Raw genomic sequence first — 20936 nt, forward strand, 5'->3', positions numbered from 1 at the left:
GGACTACCGTGTCACCGATTCCGCATCAGAATCTGACATGGAGACCGGAGACCTGCCAGAGCCCCTGGTAGCTCTGTATGATGCCGATCTGAGATGCCTCTGCCAAAATGAACTACATGAGAGGAGTGAAGAGACCTTTGAAAGACTGGGGAAGGAGTTAACTAATGAGCACTGTGTAAACCTTGAGCTTACCACTAAAAAGCAGGCCCACTCTCAGGCCTGGCACACACACAGAACTGGAAGGATAACAAGCACAACCCTACATCGTGTATGCACTGTAATAACTGAGAATGCTAAAACAAACCTTGTAAAACAGGTAATGCACTACAACAAACAACAGTTTGATCATGTCCCAGCAGTACTTTGGGGAAAAGATATGGAGGACACAGCCAGAAGACAATACACAGAAATAATGAAAGCACAACATCAAAACTTTGACGTGGAGCTCTGCGGTCTTTTTGTGCAGCCAGACGAACCACATCTTGGGGCATCGCCGGATGGAATAGCAAACTGTACCTGCTGTGGGAAAGCAACTATAGAAATTAAGTGCCCCTACAAATACCGTGATGGTCCGACAGGGAGTAGTGAGGACACACAGTTCTGCTTAGACAAAGCACTACAACTAAAGAAGAATCATGAGTACTACCATCAAGTTCAGCTTCACATGTTTGTATGCAACACCCAGTACTGTGACTTTGTGGTTTGGACAAAGCAAGATATTACCATCAACCGCATCAGCAGAGATGACAAAATGCTGCAAGCAGTCCTGCCTAAAGCTGAAGTGTTCTTCAAACAGAGCATTTTGCCTGAGCTGTTAACACGCAGCATGGATCCACTGATGCAAGCACCTACACCTGCAGTCTGCTCACGCTGTCAAAGGCCAGACTTTGGGATGATGATTGACTGTGCAAAGTGCAAGAACCATTTCCACTACACATGTGCCAGAGTAAAACGAAAGGTTGTGAACAATGCAAAAAAAGTCAGAATAAAATGTATTTTGAAGCAAATGATTTAATACAGTTGTAGTATTTACATAAAATGTATTGCACTTTCAAGTGTTTTAATTACAATAAAACGTTACATAAATTAATCTAATTCAAGCTATCTTCTTGGAACTACACATTTGCAAAGGTTTGTTAATGCTCCACACACAATCACTATATCATCTAAAAGGTCAACCTGTGTGATTGGAATAACAGTTGCCAGAATTTTGAAATTTTTCCATCTACCTATTACTCTTTCGATGTGTATTCTCACATTAGACAAACGCCTCGATGTGTCCACTTCTTGAGCAGAGAGCTGCTTTCTACCTTTGGTAAAGTGAGGGATCCTAAGGGTGGCACCACGTGTAGCAAGCTCATCTCTGATGGTAAAACCACGATCTGCTAGTATCTCATCATTATGCTCTAGCAGGTCATAAAATCCAGATTCAGCTGTAATTTGTTTATCTGAAACGCACCCACCCCAACCTGCTGACAGAAATGTAATGGCTCCTGCAGGTGACATGCCAACCAAATACTTAACAGTGTTGTGGCTTTTATAAGTAGAGTACGTCTGGGCTCTGGAGGTTAAATTTGTGGGTCTGTCAATCAAAATTTCTGTACAGTCAATAATGCACCTACAACGTTTATATTTAGTTTTAAAACATTTTGGCATATTCTTTAACATTGCATGCTTGCTTGGCCACTTGATGAGAGGCTTTAAAGTTGCAGATATAACAGGGAGCCAACTTCTCAATTTTAGAGATGTCACATTCTGTGACATTAAATCTGAAAGCAATATCCTTGTTGCGAAGCCCTAATCTTAGTTTCATTAGGATGGCTAGTAGATGATCCTCCAAGTTCATAGAGCCACACACAACCTCTACATTGTCTTTTAGCTTGCGAATTAACCACTCAAAAATGACACTGGTCAAACCTGTGAAAAACAGAACATGCACTGCTTTGCTCTTGATAGAGCTGAAGGAAAAATGTGTTTTTCTAAGTGTTGCCTTTAATTCCTCATTCTCAGATTTCAGTTTGTTGATCTCCAAACGCAAGTTGACACACTCTGTAGAAAGTTGGCTGTACTTGTGTTTCAGATCATCATGGAGAACCTTTGGCACCGTGGATTCTGAAATAGAAATCAGATTGTAATTTACTTATAAAAAATGCAAAGTCACTTGTTTCAGTTTAACTACTCTATTATTTGATTGATGTTTTCAAACATGTGCTAAACAGAATAATGTATAACTTCACAACACAGTTCTGCTGTATTGAACAATAAATAAACAGGATGACCTGATTCATTCCAATAACGACTGCCCTACATTAGGTAAGATGTCACAAGTTCTTACCAGTGCAAGGACCAGCACCATGTTCCATTCTGCAGTCTTCTGAGGACAGGCCTGGGGATTCGGATGCAACCTCATCAGTAACTTCTTTTGACTGCTTCACATCATCTGGTGGTCTGTGGGCGGTATCATCCCTTTTCCTATTAAATCTGATATTCAGAGATAAGTGCAAACAGTCAGTCCAAACAGTTTATTTGCTTGAATATCATAGAGGTTATCAGGTAACGTTACCCAAATAAAATCAAATGCAAATTCCATAGCATGCCTCAATGGGCATCACAAAAATGATCATAGTCTAGAAAATTCTCTTTACCAAATCGAAGTGCCATTACTTGCCATAAATTCTCTGCATTTTAATGCATGCAATGTGATACCATTTAGCAACTAAATGAGGCTAAATATTTACCTCTCAAGTTTAGCGTCGCCTTTGTTTATTTCACAGCTGGTTGAGTAGGAAAAGACAGAAGGAACAAAGTCGGGACTATTGAAGTCCATGGATACCTCTCCTGTAGAAGAAAAATAAAAATTGTATTCTGGTGATTGACAGTATGATAGACATTAACAGCCAACGTTAGCCTGAGTTTTCTGTAACGTATTAGCCAAGTTTAAATGAAAAGTTAGCTAGTAAACTAGTTCAACACAAATTTTTACATTACTCCGTGTTAGATAAGTGTACATCTCATTATTTACCGATATTTTGTTGCTGTGCCTGTGAGTCAAACCAAATGATGTGTCTGATTTACATTTAGCGTAATGCTAACTCACCTGATATGAAGTGTGAACTGCAGAGTCTGGCATTTTTAATTTGGTCCTCTTTCCAATCGGCTCTTCTGAGGGCTTGTAACCAAAGACGTCTTCGGTTGGCATTAAAAGGAGTGTGAGTTGAAGGTATTCAGTAAAACTTAAAACTACTGTTTACAGATTTCCGATTCTGGCATCCCACTGCACAACACGTCATTTTCCCGCCGGTCGTCTTTTGCAACCGACATGCGCAGTTGAAACAGCGTGACGTCTGTGTGACGTAGGGTGATAATTGGCCTATACATGCATTACCTCCGCCATCTTCTTTCAGTCTAAAGGATTTTTTTTAGCAAAAGGAAAGGACATATATAAGTATGGTTACTACTGATTGGCCATCGCAGTAGCCGGGAGGAAACTCCTTTCACCAATGAGAAACCTTTCGACACGGCCCTTACCTTTCGACACGCCCATTACTCCAAGCTGCAGCTACCCCTGTCTCCAAATGACTGCTTCAATGCGGCGTGGCATGGAGGCAATCAGCCTGTGGCACTGCTGAGGTGTTATGGAGGCCCAGGATGCTTCGATAGCGGCCTTAAGCTCATCCAGAGTGTTGGGTCTTGCGTCTCTCAACTTTCTCTTCACAATATCCCACAGATTCTCTATGGGGTTCAGGTCAGGAGAGTTGCCAGGCCAATTGAGCACAGTAATACCATGGTCAGTAAACCATTTACCAGTGGTTTTGGCACTGTGAGCAGGTGCCAAGCCGTGCTGAAAAATGAAGTCTTCATCTCCATAAAGCTTTTCAGCAGATGGAAGCATGAAGTGCTCCAAAATCTCCTGATAGCTAGATGCATTGACCCTGCCCTTGATAAAACACAGTGGACCAACACCAGCAGCTGACATGGCACCCCAGACCATCACTGACTGTGGGTACTTGACACTGGACTTCAGGCATTTTGGCATTTCCCTCTCCCCAGTCTTCCTCCAGACTCTGGCACCTTGATTTCCGAATGACATGCAAAATTTGCTTTCATCCGAAAAAAGTACTTTGGACCACTGAGCAACAGTCCAGTGCTGCTTCTCTGTAGCCCAGGTCAGGCGCTTCTGCCGCTGTTTCTGGTTCAAAAGTGGCTTGACCTGGGGAATGCGGCACCTGTAGCCCATTTCCTGCACACGCCTGTACACGGTGGCTCTGGATGTTTCTACTCCAGACTCAGTCCACTGCTTCCGCAGGTCCCCCAAGGTCTGGAATCGGTCCTTCTCCACAATCTTCCTCAGGGTCCGGTCACCTCTTCTCGTTGTGCTGCGTTTTCTGCCACACTTTTTCCTTCCCACAGACTTCCCACTGAGGTGCCTTGATACAGCACTCTGGGAACAGCCTATTCGTTCAGAAATTTCTTTCTGTGTCTTACCCTCTTGCTTGAGGGTGTCAATGATGGCCTTCTGGACAGCAGTCAGGTCGGCAGTCTTACCCATGATTGCGGTTTTGAGTAATGAACCAGGCTGGGAGTTTTTAAAAGCCTCAGGAATCTTTTGCAGGTGTTTAGAGTTAATTAGTTGATTCAGATGATTAGGTTAATAGCTCGTTTAGAGAACCTTTTCATGATATGCTAATTTTTTGAGATAGGAATTTTGGGTTTTCATGAGCTGTATGCCAAAATCATCAATATTAAAACAATAAAAGGCTTGAACTACTTCAGTTGTGTGTAATGAATCTAAAATATATGAAAGTCTAATGTTTATCAGTACATTACAGAAAATAATGAGCTTTATCACAATATGCTAATTTTTTGAGAAGGACCTGTATTTACAGTCTTAACAGAATAGATTTGAGGAAAGATACTGGGTGATTGCAGGGCTAGTGCATGTTTTGCCCTCCTCGGAGAGCAAGAACTAAATGCAGGACAGATCCTCCCTGGATCTTATAGTCAGCAGCAGTCTTCTCATCATTCCTGAAATAAAGAAAGACAGGACAGAATGATTTTTGCCCCTCAATAGTTGAATTCAAACTGACGTATTAATGGGGATCTCTTTACATTTGTTTTCCGCTATAAATGAGTCTTTGCTGTTGTGGTGGGATCCCCTCTTTTTCTTCCACCCTCTCTTTGATTCTCTCCACCTTTTTGGAAAAAAGAGAAGAACATTAATTTCCAAATACTTCAAGAAAAATAAATACGATCCACATTTTTAGCACAACAAGCATACCTTGTCTGTAGGCTCGATGTCAATTTCTATTTCTTTGCCTGTGAGAGTCTGAACCACGATACAAAATTTATTATTTATTATACAATCACTCCACTACTAAGTCAAGACATTATTCTTCACTTTGACACGTCGAATTATCTTCCGTTACAAATTCAACCCAAAACCAACAGTTTGAACATGTTATTAATACTGGACAGAATAAACCAGGTTAAAACAGATTATATAAACAAAAAATCACTTACCTTAACCTTAATCAACATATTGAGGGCTGAATTTTATCTCATACACGTTAAACAGAAAGTAGATCATATATTTGTAATACTAATTGTTAAAAACCTAATGCTAAAACGCTTCATAAAGTGGAAAAATGTTCCTGACTTCCTGTGTATCCGAACTAAATTCCGGGTGTTTTTGGTAGAACGCGATGGTTCCGCTTTTCGGCGTCTTGTTAGATCTAAAATCCCCATAAAAGCATGCCAAATTGATATAAAATTGTGGATTGCTAAAGAACTGCTTATAATCCGAATATAGACAAATACAGAAAAATATAAACATTTCGATTAATTAGTAAATACTGCTCTATTTTTTTTTTCTTCCATTTCCTCCCCAGTGCCAGCTGTTACTAATTACTGATTAGACCTAATAGCAGAATTCAGCCGCACACAGAGAGCATTTAGGTTTGGTCTCACTTGGTTTTGGTCGCACTGGGTTTTGACTATCTGATCATGAATTACCTGTGGCTAGGATGTTTGGTGTTTGCAGTTGCCAGACCATTTAAAATGCCTGAAGATAGTCATGATGGTAATGTTTATTATGGCACAAATAATATGATGCATTATAGCCTACATTCTTAAGAAGTTAAACCAACATTTAAAAGAATACAACTTCAGCTAGTAGATGTGTTTTGGATCACAGCAGTTGATAATTAGCTAGTTAACCAACCTCAATGCTTTAAAGGCAAGTAGATGGTTAGTTTTATGCTAATTATCTGCTTTGAAACGGCTTCTAAACCAAGATAGTTGGGTTTGGATTGGTTTTTTTGGGGAGTTATTCCATTTTCTTCCATTTTAAGGCACACGAGTACTCCCTTTCTCCCTTTTTCTATAGATATCCAAATTACATGTGGAGAGCATTCTGTTCATGTTCAGTGGAAAGTGGACAAATTGATGACTGGAAATCCTACTCGTCTTTTCCTGGGTAGCTGCCTTCCTTCACGCTTCTCAAATCTGTCAAATGAAGGAGCAGTTGCAGACTTTTACTATGGACTTCATGATTGTGGCTTCAGACGAATGGTAAGTTTGATTTCGCTAATCGCTGAATCCTGAAAATATGGTGATCTTATCTTTTATTTATTTTTTTTTTCCCTTCCAATTAGGCAACATGGAAGTACTTGGTGTATGAGAACAAGATAAACTACAGGCCATTGCCAAAGCCCCACCCTCCTTCTTTCAGCTATCCGGTTAGATGCGTGTATGACAGGTAAACCCAACTAGGTACTCAAGCCTTCACCAGGACTCTCAAACTCAAATCATTCAATAATTTCAATTCTCTTATCAGGCCGAAGGGTTGGACTCCTGCTTTCCAGAGCTCTTCTGCTGGTTTTATTCAAGGTCATGGAGAACTGGCCTTTCACATGGCAATTCTCAATTGTAAGCAGGAAAATTCTGATTCTCTTGGTCTTGTTATAACAATAACTTGCATATCATAATCCCTCCAGATAATTTCAGTGGCCCTGCAGAATCCAATGTCTTTCCACTGGGATCTTTTGTTCCTATTTGGGCTGGTGTTAACCAGCAAGCCCATCAGCCTCTGCTGCTGCTTCTGGAGGAATGTGTAGCCTCCACAACATTCGAAATCTACCCAGATACTCTTACATACCCACTCATTACCAACAAAGGGTGTGTACATTTATGATTACTTGAAATATCTATTAGTCAGCACATTTTATTCAATTTAGTGTCCATGTTTCTATAATTGACTTAATATGAACCCATCATAGGTGTCTCGTGGATGGTAAGAAGAGCTTTTCCAGGTTTTTGCCAAGGTATCACTCCTCCTCGATTATTCTTCACCTTCAAGCTTTCAGATTCGCTGTGGGACAAGAGGTGAGGGAGTGCCTTCAGAGGAAAACGGCAAGTTGTTAAACATCTGAATTTGTTGCTGCCTGTTTTGTTTTCCGCAGATCTACATCCATTGCAAATTAATTGCATGGGACCCTGACAACCTCAATGAAGCAAAGAAGGCCTGCAATTATAATAAAGCCACAGGAGAGTAAGTGTAAACTTGATTTGTACTTAAACTTCTTTGTTATTTAAAGCTGATATGATTTACTGGAAAATATCATATAATGCTGCTTTCATAAAAGGTGGGAGCTTTTAGACGACCCATTCCAGAGTTCTCTTTGTCAGTGCTGTGATTCAACATGTCAAGGCCGTGGAAAGAGGGACACAGATTCTGGTAAATCAAAAGGATAATGCCAAAAAACTGTTAAATGTGGCAAAGACTGGAATATGGTTTTATGTTAACATGCAATGTGTCTGGATTACAGCACCTCAAGGACTGGTACTAAAGTCTGTGTTGGGACCTTTGACATTTACAGAAGTTTCACCGTGATGTTACTCTGTGCCATCCTTCGTCTTTTGTAATTATGTTCTTAGAATTGTTTAATATTGTCTTATGATAGTATTGTGTTATGCATATTGTGGCTTGTTTTTCCTTATTGGTAGGCTGAGTGTCTGTCTAGTGACTCAATGGATGACTGACAGGTCAGTGGAGTATACCCTGTAAATTATATTTTTGTAATGGATCACCATTGTGTTGGAATAACTTTCTTTTTTTCTTTAGGTGCTGAATTCCTGATCGGGGAGAGTGATTGGAAGTGGCCCAAGAAGTCATCTGATTAGTTTTTTGACCGCTCCATCTTTTATGCATGTTCATTAAAAGTCTATGAAATATCATTTGAGTCTTTGAAACTTTCTTGCTGTGATCACTTCCTCTAAAATAAGTGTCAACTCTGTTCTGTCTATGGATGGCTCATAAATTGATTCAATATTTCCTTCAGATATATTAAATTGATTACTCCTAACTAAGGGAGCAGGTTAGACTGCATTGTGGACAACTATACTATAGACTACTATACACAACTATAGAGTACATTAAAATTCCTTCAGAAACTTGGAAATCCAGTTAATCTGATTTATATAAAATGAAAATCTCAGCTCAGGTGTGAAATGAAAATGCAGTTATTCACTGACACTACGCTAATAGAAACAGTATGTTTTGTAATGCTGCCTGGGAGTGATTACTTTAGGAAGTAATAGTGTTGAGTTATTTTTTGTAAATGTTGCCAGAACTGTCATAATGTAAGGGGATTGATTCTAATTAAACTTGCATGTTGCAAAAATCCTATACTTGTTCACAACAGATTCCCAACCTAGCATTAGAAAATTAAACGTATCCAATAAAATGTTCTTCCAGTTTACATGACTTTATTCCACATAATAAAACATGTTGCACTAATCTCTTCTTGAACACTATACTAGAAATATTTGTCACATTTTATGTGATCAGAGTTGGACCATTAGCAGCTGATGCGCATTAAGCTAATTTGAACAATGCATTTCAGATGTGACTCCTTTAATCAGGTTAGCTAGCAGTCGAAGCACAAGTATTTCCTTGCAATATGCAACAGCATGTTGTCAGAATGCCTTCCTTTTTGTTATTTGTGTTTTCAACTCTGGCTGTGTTCTTAGTGGCACAAGCAGGTAAAGTGAGGCTTATATCAGATAGAGTGTTTTAACACCATGCCTGTAGCATTCACATCGTACACTATTGATGAATTTTTTTACACACTGATTGTAAGTCTGTCTCCAAATTCACTTTACTTCAGCAGTCACTGTGGATTGCGGCAAAAACTCAGTCTCTGTACGATGGACTAATGTAAACTCTCAGGTAGATCAATCCCAATAGACAGTTACCCAGGCGGAGTAGGGATTGATCTACCTACCCAGGCGGAGTAGGTAGATCAATCCCTACTCCGCCTGGGTAACTGTCCTCCAACCCAGGTTTCAGTAAATCCTCAAGGGTCCGAGGCAGTGTTCTATGCTGAATTTTTGACCTGTAATATTAGGAGGCTGGTGAGTTCAGTGAAGAATTTCAGTGTTATTCCTTGTTAGTAAATGGTAACTGATTTGCAATCTTATTTACTCCTGTTTGGAAGTATGAACCATTGAGCTATTAGTTAATAACTCTTTCCTATAATGAGCGAAGGGGTACTTAACCGTTCTTAAAAGGGAATTATTTGGGCCATGTTCAACTCCTAAAACGTTGGAGACATCTTGTAGATGGAATAAGAAGACATGGTTAGAAGATACTGAGCTTGGTTTATTTGATCACTGTGAAAAGTAACACCGCTTGTTCACGTTGGATTCAATAGTGCTCTAGATTACAAAAGGTTGTGTTTATAGTTTAATGCATTCAAATGGCAGTAGAGCATAGAAAAGTATTAAAGTAATCTATTCTCAATCTCTTTCCCTTCATAGGTGACAACCAATGAGATTATATTTGAGAATGAGATCACTTCTCCCACATTGTCAAAAGCAACATCAATTTATTACCCTGTAGCCTGTGCATATGAAAGGTGACATCTTTGTTTACTAATGTATCTGAAGACCCTCTATTTTAATGGCATATTGCTGCTTGAAGGGCTTTTGATTAATGCAGGTCGAAACTGCTGCCTTTCTTTCAGGGAAGATAATTGGGCTCCTCCTTTGTATGATCCTCTGCTGTTTCATACACATGGTCAGGGAGATCTAGCATTTCATATGGCTCTCATGAATAATGACTTGTAATGAGACGTTCTTGATGACTTGAATATACAATGGTCTCATAACTTTCTCATTGTAGATGACTTCAGTGGTGTGGCCACTATCACAACCTTCTCACTAGGCTCAATGATCCCAGTTGCTGCCTCAGTCGCCCAGCAGAATCATCAGCCATTAATACTACTGCTGGATGAATGTTTGGCTTCCACAACACCAGAATTGGCTCCAGATTCTCATGTTTACCCACTCATTACCAATAAGGGGTATGTGTGTAGACAAGACGTGCCTTTTTCTGAAGCCAAAAATGTTTTCATGTGATTGGCAGCGTTCTTGGTCTTAATACCCTTTAAAACTGATTACTGTGTTGTTGTTTTTTTCTTTGCTTTAAGGTGTCTTGTAGACAGCAAAAATACAAACTCCAGGTTTCTACCAAGAGAACAGTTGTAAGAGATCAGGCTGAATCTTCAAGCTTTCAAGTTTGCCACTGGAGAAGATGCAAGTTCACTTGGTTTATTTATTCACTAATTTGTTCAAGTGTTTGAACTTATTTTGCATCATCCTCAGGTCTACCTGCACTGCAGGCTTGTGGCATGGGAACCAAGGGACCTGGATAGTGGCAATAAAGCTTGTCAATATGACCGGACCAGCTCACGGTATGATCATTTAAAGCCTCTTGTAGAACTTGTGAATAGGCTCCTTCTCTTTTTACAGATGGGTGCTGGTTGATGATCTATCCCAGAGTTCTCTCTGCAGCTGCTGCGACACTAGCTGCCAAGGAAGAAAGAAAAGAGGAATAACAGCAGGTCACTGTTCCCTATTTTTGTTTACCATCTTTACACTACTATAGGCACCATTTCAGTCCATGTGAAGAGTCATTGAGTTTTATTACTGGACATGAACTGACTCACTGCATGATCTACAGATTCCACAGTGAACCATGTTATTGGGCCTCTGGTTATTTAAAACTGAGGACTGGGTCTTGCCTTAATGGATTTTACAAGGTTTGATATTTTGTTGCACTTATATTGCTTATTTATATTGTGCTTTTGTGACCCCCCATTCAATGTTGAATTATTTCCAAAGATGGGGGGCCTCCAAGCTACTGGAGTTGTTTTGGACGTCCGGGTGGAGCTGATCCTGTTCAACTGTTTCTTAATCTAAATAAACGGTTATAAATGTGGCTTTTGTTCATTATTACCTATACTAAATATTGAGTTGTGCTTCTGCCACTTTCATTTAAGTGCCTCAAACCATTTTGCTTTAAAAGTGAAAGTCTATTGAGATTGATGCTTTACAACTTTCGGGAACAAATAAGCACAACTGGTGCGCTTCTCGCAGTTGTGATGGACAAAAGCACAGGGAGTGTGACTTTGGCAAATGATTTTGTGCCTTCACACTGATTAATGGCAGACGGTTTTAAAACCACTTTTTATAATTATGCTAAACTGCCCAAGAGATGGCGCCAAAACGCTTCCTTCAGGAGTTCGCCAACGGTTTATTGCGCCATCGAGTGACTTGAGTGATAACCGTTACCTGCGCTCTTTCGAGGCCAAGTTGAGAGACAATTTACCACGTTACTCTAACAACGGCAGGTAAATTATTCAGATAAACGCCATTCGTAAAAGTACATTTTTATCATGGTATAAACTTATTTTACCGCGGTCGATAATTTGCTAGCATTCAAGTTACAGCATGATTAATGTTAGCATGAAACGTGTTTTCCAGCTTAACGTGTACGTTACATCTCTAATGTTAATGGTATCTTTCATACTAATTAGTTGTTGTAGGTGACCTATTTTATAGTAGTGAAATGAACTGGTTTCACTGTAACAACTGTTATGTGAGAGAAGGGGAAAAGTTTGTTGTATCCAGCTGTGGCCATATATTTTGTGAGAACTGCGTAAATACAAGTGAGTTACAGTTGCACAATACGCTCATTTTGAGATTATTTTGAGAGGTTTCTATTCTATTTTCGAGGCTAGTGTGAATCACTAAGTAAATGTAATATCCTCCTAAAGGTCAGTGCCGAATTTGTCATGCCAACTGTAACTACCTTCACATATCTGATCAGGTAAGTCCAACTCAGGTTGGTCTCCGCAGCATTCACACAGAATATTGTTTTTAGAAGGCCTTGCTCCACAGGGGGGCCTGGGTGGGTCTGGCTGGCCTACCTTGGAAACTATGCTCCTACCCACCCCCCCCAACTTTACAGCTCTGAGGGTCCCTTTGCACACACTGGAGGTGGGCCTGGTGGTCAAAACTCGTTTGGAGTGCTAAATATGATTATTTATACACAGTTTACCTATGAGAGATTAAGGTCATGAAAGTTTAAACTCCAAATTGAATTTTGAGAATGAGTTATAATGAATAACAAATCAGTTACGTGTGCTGTATGAACAGTTGTCAGCTAGTTATCAGTAAGATATAGGTAGGCCTACACGCTAAGAATCTTTTTTGTCAACCTCCTGAATCATTTCTGTAATTAAAAATTGCAGGAAGTAGCAGTAATGTGCAGATTTAGTTTTTTTGGAATTGTTTGATTAAAAAGGAGATAAAAGCAGAATGAGTTGTTAAAACCCTGAGTGCATTACTAATAATATATATTTATTATTATTATTTGTCACTATGGTTACGTGCATTAATATTAATTAAAGGATTGACTTTGGTTATAAACAATACAAACAATATTTAAACCATATGTTTCCTAAATATTCCTTTAATATTTTTGAAGATGAAGCCACAGGAAAAGATGTTTTTCAAAGATCCAGTGAAACTTGTTCAGACTCGACTGGAACATATTGCACAGGTCATTTACTGCTTATCAAATACATTTTATTTGTCCCTATTCATTTATAATTGACTGCATATGTAAGGCCAAAAAAAAAAAAAAACATTTGCTGTGAACTCTGGTTTATGAAAACATCATATCAGAGTGACATCAAGCCCAAACTAAATTCTGCCATTTATAACTGAAGGAGATGCGTTTGTTGCAGATTGCTATTTTTCAGAAAAGGCAGAAGGAGCGAGTCATTGCATTCTTAAGAAGCAGGTCGGTGGAACTGGAACGAATGGTGAAAGAAGTCCGTGATCAGTGCTACAGGTGGCATATTCGTGGCATATATCTAAGATATATTCAGTGGCACTTTAAAAATGGGACTGTTTAGTTATTTCTGTTTTATTTAAGGCAAGTGTCTGAGCTGAAACAAGAGAACGAAGAACTAAAGAAGCCACTTTCTCAGAGGAGGGTGAGAGTTTCTTATTGCATGTCTCATGCTGCCCTTTTCATTTCTGTTCTCTTTGGATGTTATAATTTTTCTTCTCTCCACACAGACATCTCCTGGGAGGTTTTCAATTAATGGGTAAATACAGATAATTGTCTTAATGTAATGTAATATAATATAATAGATATACATTTAAAATATATTCTTTCCATATACAGAGGAACTCCAAGGATGATTCTTCCCGTAGCTGTCACATCACCAGGTAGCAAGTTTCGTAGCTTGAGACAGAAACTTCTGAAACATTGTATATATTGTTCTCATCACATTGGATTTACCATTGCATTTCCACAGTCACACCTCGCTCTAGAGCTGTCAGGTAGCTTGCATTCTATCATGTCAATTATTTTTATATAGTAGATTTGCTTTCCCCAAAATAATACGATTCAATTCTGGTTGTTGTGCAAGTTCGGGTGACACTTTGGAGAGGTTTAGACATTCCAGACTCGGCATGACAGTGAGTTTCTTTACTATATGGTTTGTTTAGTTTAATATAGTCAGTTATCAAGTCATATGGAAATAGGAAATTGTCATGTGACTGTTTTACGTCTAATCTGCTCTAGACACCCCCAGGGTCATCCATCTCTATGTCAAGCATGAGTTCAGTACATGAACATGGTTTCAGTAAGTGATGTAATACTGACATTGTTAATCATAACTCTCAGATATCATTATTTGAGTTCATAAAGTAACTATAATGCCAAAGTAGACACTCTACTGTTTAGACTCATTGCATGATTATGTTCTCTTTTTATCTTAAAGGGACACCCAGCTCAGTTAACACTCCCACAAGGTAACGTTTATGCATTTACCAAGACTAAACATTTTTAATGCCCTAAATTGAAAGTTTTCACACTAAGCAATTGCACTGTCCATCTTCCCTTCTCATAATTTGTAGGTCCCAACATACAACCCCAAACAATTTTCAGTTCCAGCTTCTGGCTAGGCCTACACTCCAGTCCCCAAGGCCATAACCAATAATCATTTGTAGTTAATTCAGGTCATTAGAAAGTCACTTCATCACTAATGCATCCACATCACCTAAAAGATGAGTGATCTACTTCATCCATCCTTCATATCAGTAGATACAATTATATTGACATTAATTGATTTGAAAAATGCTATTTTTAGTTTGATTAAAGTTGTTACAAATAAAGGCTGTATGGGCCATAAATGTTTTTCATTTACGTTGGTCTCTCAGTATCACAAGTATTTTGCTCATCTTTTCAATGAGGTTATTGTTAGAATTGAAATTACACATACAAAATGTAACTCGCTTTAATTTTCCAATGGAAATGTAATTGAATTTGCAATTAAAAGAGAAAACTATTAAATGTTATAATCAAAAATATTTCAACATATCAAAATTTTTGTCAGCTGGGCTCATTTACAACAAAAAATATTAGAAATAAATCAGTCAAACAAATTGCATTTTTCTAGTTTATTATAACAGAAAACGTGAAACAGCTACATTACGCAAGGAATTGGAAAGAGGAATGTCTTAAACTCTTCAGCATCAATTTATCGTTTAATTTTAATGAACAGCAGTTAATTAATTAATTAGGCCCCACGTATTTTCGTTTTAAAACGCATATCTTTTGCTACAGTTACGCCTGCCGTTTACACTACTCCGGCGTTTTTGAAGTCGAAAACGGAGACTTTTGAAAACGCTGCAGACCCCGTTTTAGTTTGAAAACTCCGGGGTTGCGTTTCATTGTAAACGGACCAAAACAGAGACTTTTGAAAACAATGATGTGGCTGCCCACAGTCGCTCTGCGCTATCCTTGAAGACCGTGTAAACAATAACAGAATGCTCATTGTTGTACCCATAGATATTTATAGGTAAATTCCCCATTTGACCGCTCCAAGCACGCAGACGCGTCCGCCATCTAAATAATAGGGGATCTATATATATATATATATCTCTATGGTTTTACCTGCATGAATGGTCATGTAACATGTGTTTTAGGTTGTGTAGTGTAGACGGAGATAGTTTCTGAAACGCAGTGAAAACGGCAGTGTAGACGAGGATCGTTTTCATTTTAAAACGAAAACGCACTAGTGTAAACAGGGCCTTAAGGTTTCCCTTAGGTGGAATTTGATCACAAAACTGAGATGTAATTTATCATTAAGCATACCAAAAGATCTGGGCTGCGTTTCTCAAAAGCATTGTGAGCTAAGTAGATCATAGCTATCATTGGTGATAATGGCTCTACGATTTACTCAGGCTTACTATGCTTTTGGGAAATGCAGCCATGGACTGTCAGCACACATAACCAACATTTGTGCATTTTTGTTGATAAGTGAAATACTGATGAATTTAAGCCTTATGTTAATGCTAAATATAGTTCTACTTTAAATGATGTGAAGGATTTACAATTCATACCATATTTTCCTAATGCAAATATGGTACCAATGGTATTTACCATTTTTTGGTAAATACACCACAAGACATCTTTTGATGAGACATCTTTGACATGATTGATGTCAAGAGGTTAACTGAACAGAATGCAACCGTGAGTTAAACATAATCAGTCATGTTTTATTTCAATGCAATGTTTCGCCTCCCTGAAACACAAATTTACAGACAATAAGGCACAAGATTTTACAAAAACCTTGGATTTTGTTGTCTTTTCACTGCAGTGGAGTAGGGATGTATTCAAATTAAATGTTTATACACAATGAAGTAGCAGAGATGGATCCATAAACCTCTAAGTGCGGAATGTTAAAGATAATTGGAGGGGAATATATAATATGAAAAACTTAAGGTTAATTAGTTTGTAAGGGAATCCATATACAGTGCCATATGGATCTTAAATGATCATCATATGGATCATAAATGAGTTCAACTAAAAATTTACAAAAACATACCCTCACATTGCTAAAGTTACTGGTCCAAAAAACTAAACTACAGTACCTAATAGATAACCAAGCCAAGGTTTTGGGAAATCTAAACAGTTTAAATATCATATCAGTTCTAAGAAGCAGCAATTAAGGCTCTAAAGGATTACTAACAAAAATACCAACAACACAAATATAGGAAACTGAAGGAACAGCCAGTGTAAAGATGACTCCCAGAGCATCACAGGAACATTACATTCTTTGTTAAAGACCAAAAATACATTTTACATTTCAATACTGCCTGTCGTTTAACAAATTATGTAGTGATTGTTTAAAAAAAAAAAAAAAAAACATTGCCATTGTTTTGGGTTTTTTTACATAGAGGGCATTGCATGAAGTGACTTTATACTGTGCCTTCAGAGGTGTTTTGCCTGATTACAGGACTCACAGCAGATTAACAGACATGAGCACAAACAGATTTCATTCTTATATCAATCAATCAATAACAGTGATCTCGGTGTCCAGTGTTGTACTGTCTTTAGATGCAAACCAGTCTCGGACCTGTTGATAGCTCATTTTTGATTTCCGGCAGAGATTGTCAAGGTCTTTCTCTTGTAGTGGTCCGGTCTGTCGAGAATACTGCTCCAACGGACTGAGGTCTACAGAATCTGTTGCGGACTTCTGCGTTTTTGGTGTGTTGTTCCCTTGTGACTTACGTTTCCTGTTGCCTTCAATTCCTGGGGTTCCAGTGGCATCAGCAGCAGCACCTCCACTTTGTAACAATGCTATCTCAGCAAGCACTTGGTCACGTACGTCAACATGCACCCAGCGTACATGGCCATTTTTTACAGCATAACGCGTGTCCCCAAACCACTGGATAATGTCAGCACGAGGCAAAGATGTTAGTTCCACTATCTGTGTGTATACATCACTCTTTGGCCATGGGCAACGCTGGAAGTATTCCTTTAGGACAGCCAGTTGCTCCTTTGTTTTCCTTGGTCGTCCAGCCACGGTTAATACTGAAGGTGGTGAAGTGTTGTCCGAGGAGTTTAGGGAGTTGTTCAAAGCATTCGCTTTGACAGAGCGTGCAGATTTTGATGACCTGCCTGAGTGTTTTTTAGATGGGGTGATTGATGGAGAAGAAGCGGAGGAAGTGGGTGCAGCTGGCTCTGGGGGTGTCAAACAACGTCCCTCACTTTCCTGTTCGCTTCCAGCTTCATTATTCTGAATCTCACTTTCCTCTGAACATTTCTCCTCGTCCACAACTAATGCTTCTTCTTCAAATGCCTCAAGTGTGTTAGACAGGAAAAGCTGGAAAAACTGAGAGTTCTTTGGCCGATTCTTTCTTGATCCTTTCACGCGAACCTTTTCCTTGCCTTCATCATCAGCATGCTCTATTGTTTGCTTTTTAGTAGTGAGAGGAAGAGGCTGAACCTCCTGAGACTGAGATGATAGACTGCAGTTGGGTTCATTTTTTTCTCCTTGAGTAGCGGAGAGGGATGTCAACAACCCTCTACCATTTCGCAGCTGGTAGCGACTGTCACTAAACCATTTTCGAATCTCATTACGAGTTAGGCCAGTCTCCTCTTGTAGGCGCTGAAGCTCTGTCTCATCAGGCCAATTCTCCCGTAGAAAACTCTTACGCAAAGCAGCTAGCTGGGCTTTGGACTTTTTATAGCGCCCCTGCCGTGGAAGCTCAGATCCAACAGGAGATTCTGTAGAAGTAGGTGGAGTGGCTGCTTGAGGTGTTTCTGGGATTTCTACTGGCTGTCGGTAGTAGTACGAATCCTGGGGAGGTGGGAGAGATGAACGGAAATGTGAGGGAGCAGGAAAGAGCTTTGCTGGTTCTGTGCTTTCAATTTTATGTCTTTTACGAGGCACTTGTGGACTTTGCACTAGATCTTCTACATGATCTTCTGTTTCTTTTAAATCCTCAATTCCATTTTTCCTCTTTGTACTGCTCTCTTTGTGTTCAGTTTCACTTTTTTGCACTGGTCTAGCCAGCTTGAGCCGCGTCTCTTCAATGTCCTCCGAGGCCCAGCTAATTCCATACTTGATGCGTTGCACCATGAACCACACTTTGACTTTATCTAGGGGAAGAGTGCAGACACGGGCAAGGGTGCTGACCTCTTGAGATGTTGGATAGGGGAAGATATTGAAGGCCTGAACAAGTTCAGGGATACCATCCAGCTCACGTGTTTGATCAGACTGGGTCCACACTAGCTTTAGTCCTTCAGATACCAAAGGAAGACATACTACAGAGTTATTATTAGTGCTAAAGCTTGCTGCAGCACTGCTCTCTCTTGGTCTGCGATTAGAGGGGCTTGCATGTTCCTTTCCATCAGAATTGTGTTGGTATGGTGATTTTTGCTGCCGTGGACTGGCGAGGCTTCCATCTTGTCTTTTTGCTGCCACCCCTCTCGGAGAGATAACTTTCAAGTCATGGTCACTGTTTGTCGCCATCAGAGATGTCATACCTCTATTGCCACAGACTGTAAGAATAACAAAGAAACAGTCAGTTGAGAATGAATAGAGAATAGTAGACCATGTGAAATACCCACAATGCATTTTTTGCCTTTTGAACAGTTAATTTTTGGTAACAGTTAAAATCCTGTTTGTTGTTTGTAAGCCGGATTTGTGAGGGGTGAAAAGGTTGGAATGCTGGGGGGGGGGGGGGGGGCTGTTACTGGCTGATGGGTGCTAGGATGGTGCTTTGGGGGGGGGGGGGGGTTAATGGGTGGGGTTCCGGTCATTCTTTGGTTGGTCAGATCTCCAATAGAATTTAAGATCATTTACAACATGCAGCAAACTTAACTTCAGAAAATCTGACATTATCGATGCCCATCCAGACTTACTTGTGAGATTTTCGAGAAAAGCTGTTCATCAAACTCCCTGAAAGTCATTAAACTGGGACTTTACGGTCAACTCTACAGTCCAGCCATTGACTTTCCTATCTAAAGTTGAAAGGAGGACAGATGTCACCCCCTTCCCCCTGCCGTTCTCTTCCAAACATTAGCCTTTTATTAAAGCCTGTCGTATACTACACCAATGCACACCCAACCCCCACTATGGCGGACTTGGGCAAAAGAGAGATGGGGGCCCTGCCCTTCACAGCTCCCTTGCCCCGTTCCAGTGCATGTAATGGTCCACTTCCCCCATTTGCCTAACCCTGGAGAACCGTACAGAAGTTCGTTTCACCTTCCAACAGATGGCTAAGAGATAGTAAGAGAGTGTCTTGGTTAAATAAAGGTAACAAAAGTTTCAATTTGTCAACCTGGTTTGTTTGCCAGTTTTGCAGTTTGCCTACCCAACACAGCACAGTCTACAGAGCACATGTTGGTCATCTCAAACTTGGTCTGTGCTCAAAATCAAAAAGGCTTAGATTTTTACTTTGAAATCTAATCATGACACAAGTTTATTTTTCAGTTTGTCCTGACTTGGACACTTTACTTATGGTCACCAATTTGTAAATCAGCGACATAATACCTTTTTAGTTTTAGCTTTTTTGGCATCCTATGACTTTAATGAGCCCAAAACAAAGCTGAACTGTGAACCACAGAAACAAACTTAACCAATAGTCTACGTGAGCCGTGTTAGGCAATCCTGCTTGGAAAAGCTTTTCCAATATTAAGCAATTTACCACTACATGCAATGAGCAGGTAAGTCATCTACAAAACAAGCTGGAGGTGAACTTGACAGGATAAATTCCCGACCGCCTGTGGTGACCTCATTTATCAGATGATGACTTGGAATGACTCGACCAAGCGTAAAGTCCCTTGAAGTCAGAGTAGCTTTTTTTAGCAGGGTTACTATTTGTACATTTGTGTCAAATTTACAAATATATTAAGTTCTGAAATGTATGTGTATGTGTGTATATATATATATATATATATATATAATTTGGTAATGATTTATTTTAATATAATTTACTAAACACTAACGTAATTAATTCCTGTACAGTATGTGAAACAGAAATACAACGCAGTTTAAACTAAATAAACTTGGTTAGACTTGCTGGAAATTGCGTCAGTAGCCGATGTTTGTCCATGGCCTCTATTATAATCAGCTTATGTGGGGAACTTTTGACGCAGGTCGTAGGATGCGAGATGAGATCGCTACAGTATGTTCTTCCAACAAAAAATAAGTAGGTGTAAGGACCATCATAAACCGAACGGTTCAGCAATATACTAGGGTTTATGTCATAACAGTTTTGTACACTAGCCCTTTTGTGGCGCAGGATCCGCTCACGCTTCAGTAACGCACATAAACAAACTCCTGTTGTCCCATTTAACCACACATTCCCGTTGAACCTTGTTCGAAACAAATGCTTCAAATAATGTGAACACGACGCGACGGAAGACAAAATCGCCTGACTCCTCGCGTGGCTTTTAGGACGCAACAACAAGCTTCGAGAACCTTAATTCCGTCTCGGCTCTGCTTTAAAAACTTTACAAACGTAAGCTGTAAAGTAGTTCGCGTGAAACAACAACTCACCGCTTGAAATTCTCTCAAGGCTGTATGTAGATACGCCACTCCAGCTTGTTTGTATTGTCCGTTGTCGCTTTTGTTCTGGAAATCCCGAAGTGTTTTTCGCCTGTCCGGTCAGACCGAGGCTAGTCAGAGAGGATCAGGAAACTCGGACCAGCCCCCTCTTTCTCATGCAATGACGGTGCTGTGGCCATGCAGGTCCAATCCGGGAAGGAGAGTAATGGGAGG

At 39.7% G+C, this 20936-nt stretch overlaps 4 protein-coding genes across 9 annotated transcripts; 2 read left to right on the forward strand and 2 right to left on the reverse strand.

Moving 5' to 3' along the window:
* Nucleotides 1–998: 998 nt before the first annotated feature.
* LOC306880792 (ubiquitin-like protein NEDD8) lies at nucleotides 999–5681 on the reverse strand. 4 transcript variants are annotated; one of them, XM_079434561.1, is made up of 8 exons: nucleotides 5521–5681; nucleotides 5279–5326; nucleotides 5110–5192; nucleotides 3529–5025; nucleotides 3098–3405; nucleotides 2739–2838; nucleotides 2336–2481; nucleotides 1000–2112 (listed from the first exon to the last, which is right to left on the reverse strand). In XM_079434561.1, exons 1-4 carry the CDS (start codon nucleotides 5536–5538, stop codon nucleotides 4932–4934), a joined length of 243 nt encoding a protein of 80 aa, XP_079290687.1. In that variant the 5' UTR covers nucleotides 5539–5681; the 3' UTR covers nucleotides 1000–2112; nucleotides 2336–2481; nucleotides 2739–2838; nucleotides 3098–3405; nucleotides 3529–4931. The 4 variants fall into 4 exon arrangements, with proteins under 4 accessions (XP_079290686.1, XP_079290685.1, XP_079290687.1 ...); XM_079434560.1 differs by having other exon boundaries at nucleotides 999–2112; nucleotides 3098–5025; XM_079434558.1 differs by lacking the exons at nucleotides 5110–5192; nucleotides 5279–5326; nucleotides 5521–5681 and having other exon boundaries at nucleotides 3529–4480.
* A 376-nt stretch (nucleotides 5682–6057) lies between these two features.
* LOC306880971 (zona pellucida sperm-binding protein 3-like) lies at nucleotides 6058–10898 on the forward strand (the record flags this gene model as incomplete). The annotated part of the gene is made up of 15 exons (XM_079434767.1): nucleotides 6058–6079; nucleotides 6386–6570; nucleotides 6654–6757; nucleotides 6836–6927; nucleotides 6996–7176; nucleotides 7278–7383; nucleotides 7461–7549; nucleotides 7644–7735; nucleotides 7827–7840; nucleotides 9031–9042; nucleotides 9820–9917; nucleotides 10026–10078; nucleotides 10184–10364; nucleotides 10666–10754; nucleotides 10813–10898. 15 exons carry the CDS (start codon nucleotides 6058–6060, stop codon nucleotides 10896–10898), a joined length of 1404 nt encoding a protein of 467 aa, XP_079290893.1.
* A 703-nt stretch (nucleotides 10899–11601) lies between these two features.
* On the forward strand, nucleotides 11602–14798 carry LOC306880819 (E3 ubiquitin-protein ligase RNF212B-like). 3 transcript variants are annotated; one of them, XM_079434590.1, is made up of 13 exons: nucleotides 11602–11693; nucleotides 11880–12011; nucleotides 12120–12172; nucleotides 12833–12907; nucleotides 13095–13201; nucleotides 13286–13346; nucleotides 13432–13460; nucleotides 13541–13584; nucleotides 13674–13698; nucleotides 13788–13836; nucleotides 13943–14003; nucleotides 14142–14172; nucleotides 14278–14798. In XM_079434590.1, exons 2-13 carry the CDS (start codon nucleotides 11912–11914, stop codon nucleotides 14351–14353), a joined length of 711 nt encoding a protein of 236 aa, XP_079290716.1. In that variant the 5' UTR covers nucleotides 11602–11693; nucleotides 11880–11911; the 3' UTR covers nucleotides 14354–14798. The 3 variants fall into 3 exon arrangements, with proteins under 3 accessions (XP_079290716.1, XP_079290718.1, XP_079290717.1); XM_079434591.1 differs by lacking the exon at nucleotides 12833–12907 and having other exon boundaries at nucleotides 11604–11693; nucleotides 14278–14742; XM_079434592.1 differs by lacking the exon at nucleotides 12833–12907 and having other exon boundaries at nucleotides 11602–12011; nucleotides 14278–14723.
* A 9-nt stretch (nucleotides 14799–14807) lies between these two features.
* LOC306880820 (homeobox and leucine zipper protein Homez-like) lies at nucleotides 14808–20873 on the reverse strand. Its single transcript, XM_079434593.1, has 2 exons — nucleotides 20715–20873; nucleotides 14808–18712 (listed from the first exon to the last, which is right to left on the reverse strand). Exon 2 carries the CDS (start codon nucleotides 18693–18695, stop codon nucleotides 16716–16718), a length of 1980 nt encoding a protein of 659 aa, XP_079290719.1. The 5' UTR covers nucleotides 18696–18712; nucleotides 20715–20873; the 3' UTR covers nucleotides 14808–16715.
* Nucleotides 20874–20936: the final 63 nt, after the last annotated feature.

Source organism: Barbus barbus (genome assembly GCF_936440315.1).
Source record: "Barbus barbus genome assembly, chromosome: 15".
Taxonomy (NCBI): domain Eukaryota; kingdom Metazoa; phylum Chordata; class Actinopteri; order Cypriniformes; family Cyprinidae; genus Barbus; species Barbus barbus.

Coding starts and splice junctions, on each gene's coding strand:
- LOC306880792 (XM_079434559.1), bottom strand. CDS start 2,827: ATGGACTTCAATAGTCCCGACTTTGTTCCTTCTGTCTTTTCCTACTCA. Junction 2,482..2,738: donor GGCGACGCTAAACTTGAGAG/GTAAATATTTAG, acceptor TCTGAATATCAG/ATTTAATAGGAAAAGGGATG. Junction 2,113..2,335: donor TGGTGCTGGTCCTTGCACTG/GTAAGAACTTGT, acceptor TTTCTATTTCAG/AATCCACGGTGCCAAAGGTT.
- LOC306880819 (XM_079434590.1), top strand. CDS start 11,912: ATGAACTGGTTTCACTGTAACAACTGTTATGTGAGAGAAGGGGAAAAG. Junction 13,585..13,673: donor CGTAGCTGTCACATCACCAG/GTAGCAAGTTTC, acceptor GCATTTCCACAG/TCACACCTCGCTCTAGAGCT. Junction 14,173..14,277: donor TCAGTTAACACTCCCACAAG/GTAACGTTTATG, acceptor CATAATTTGTAG/GTCCCAACATACAACCCCAA.
- LOC306880820 (XM_079434593.1), bottom strand. CDS start 18,695: ATGACATCTCTGATGGCGACAAACAGTGACCATGACTTGAAAGTTATC.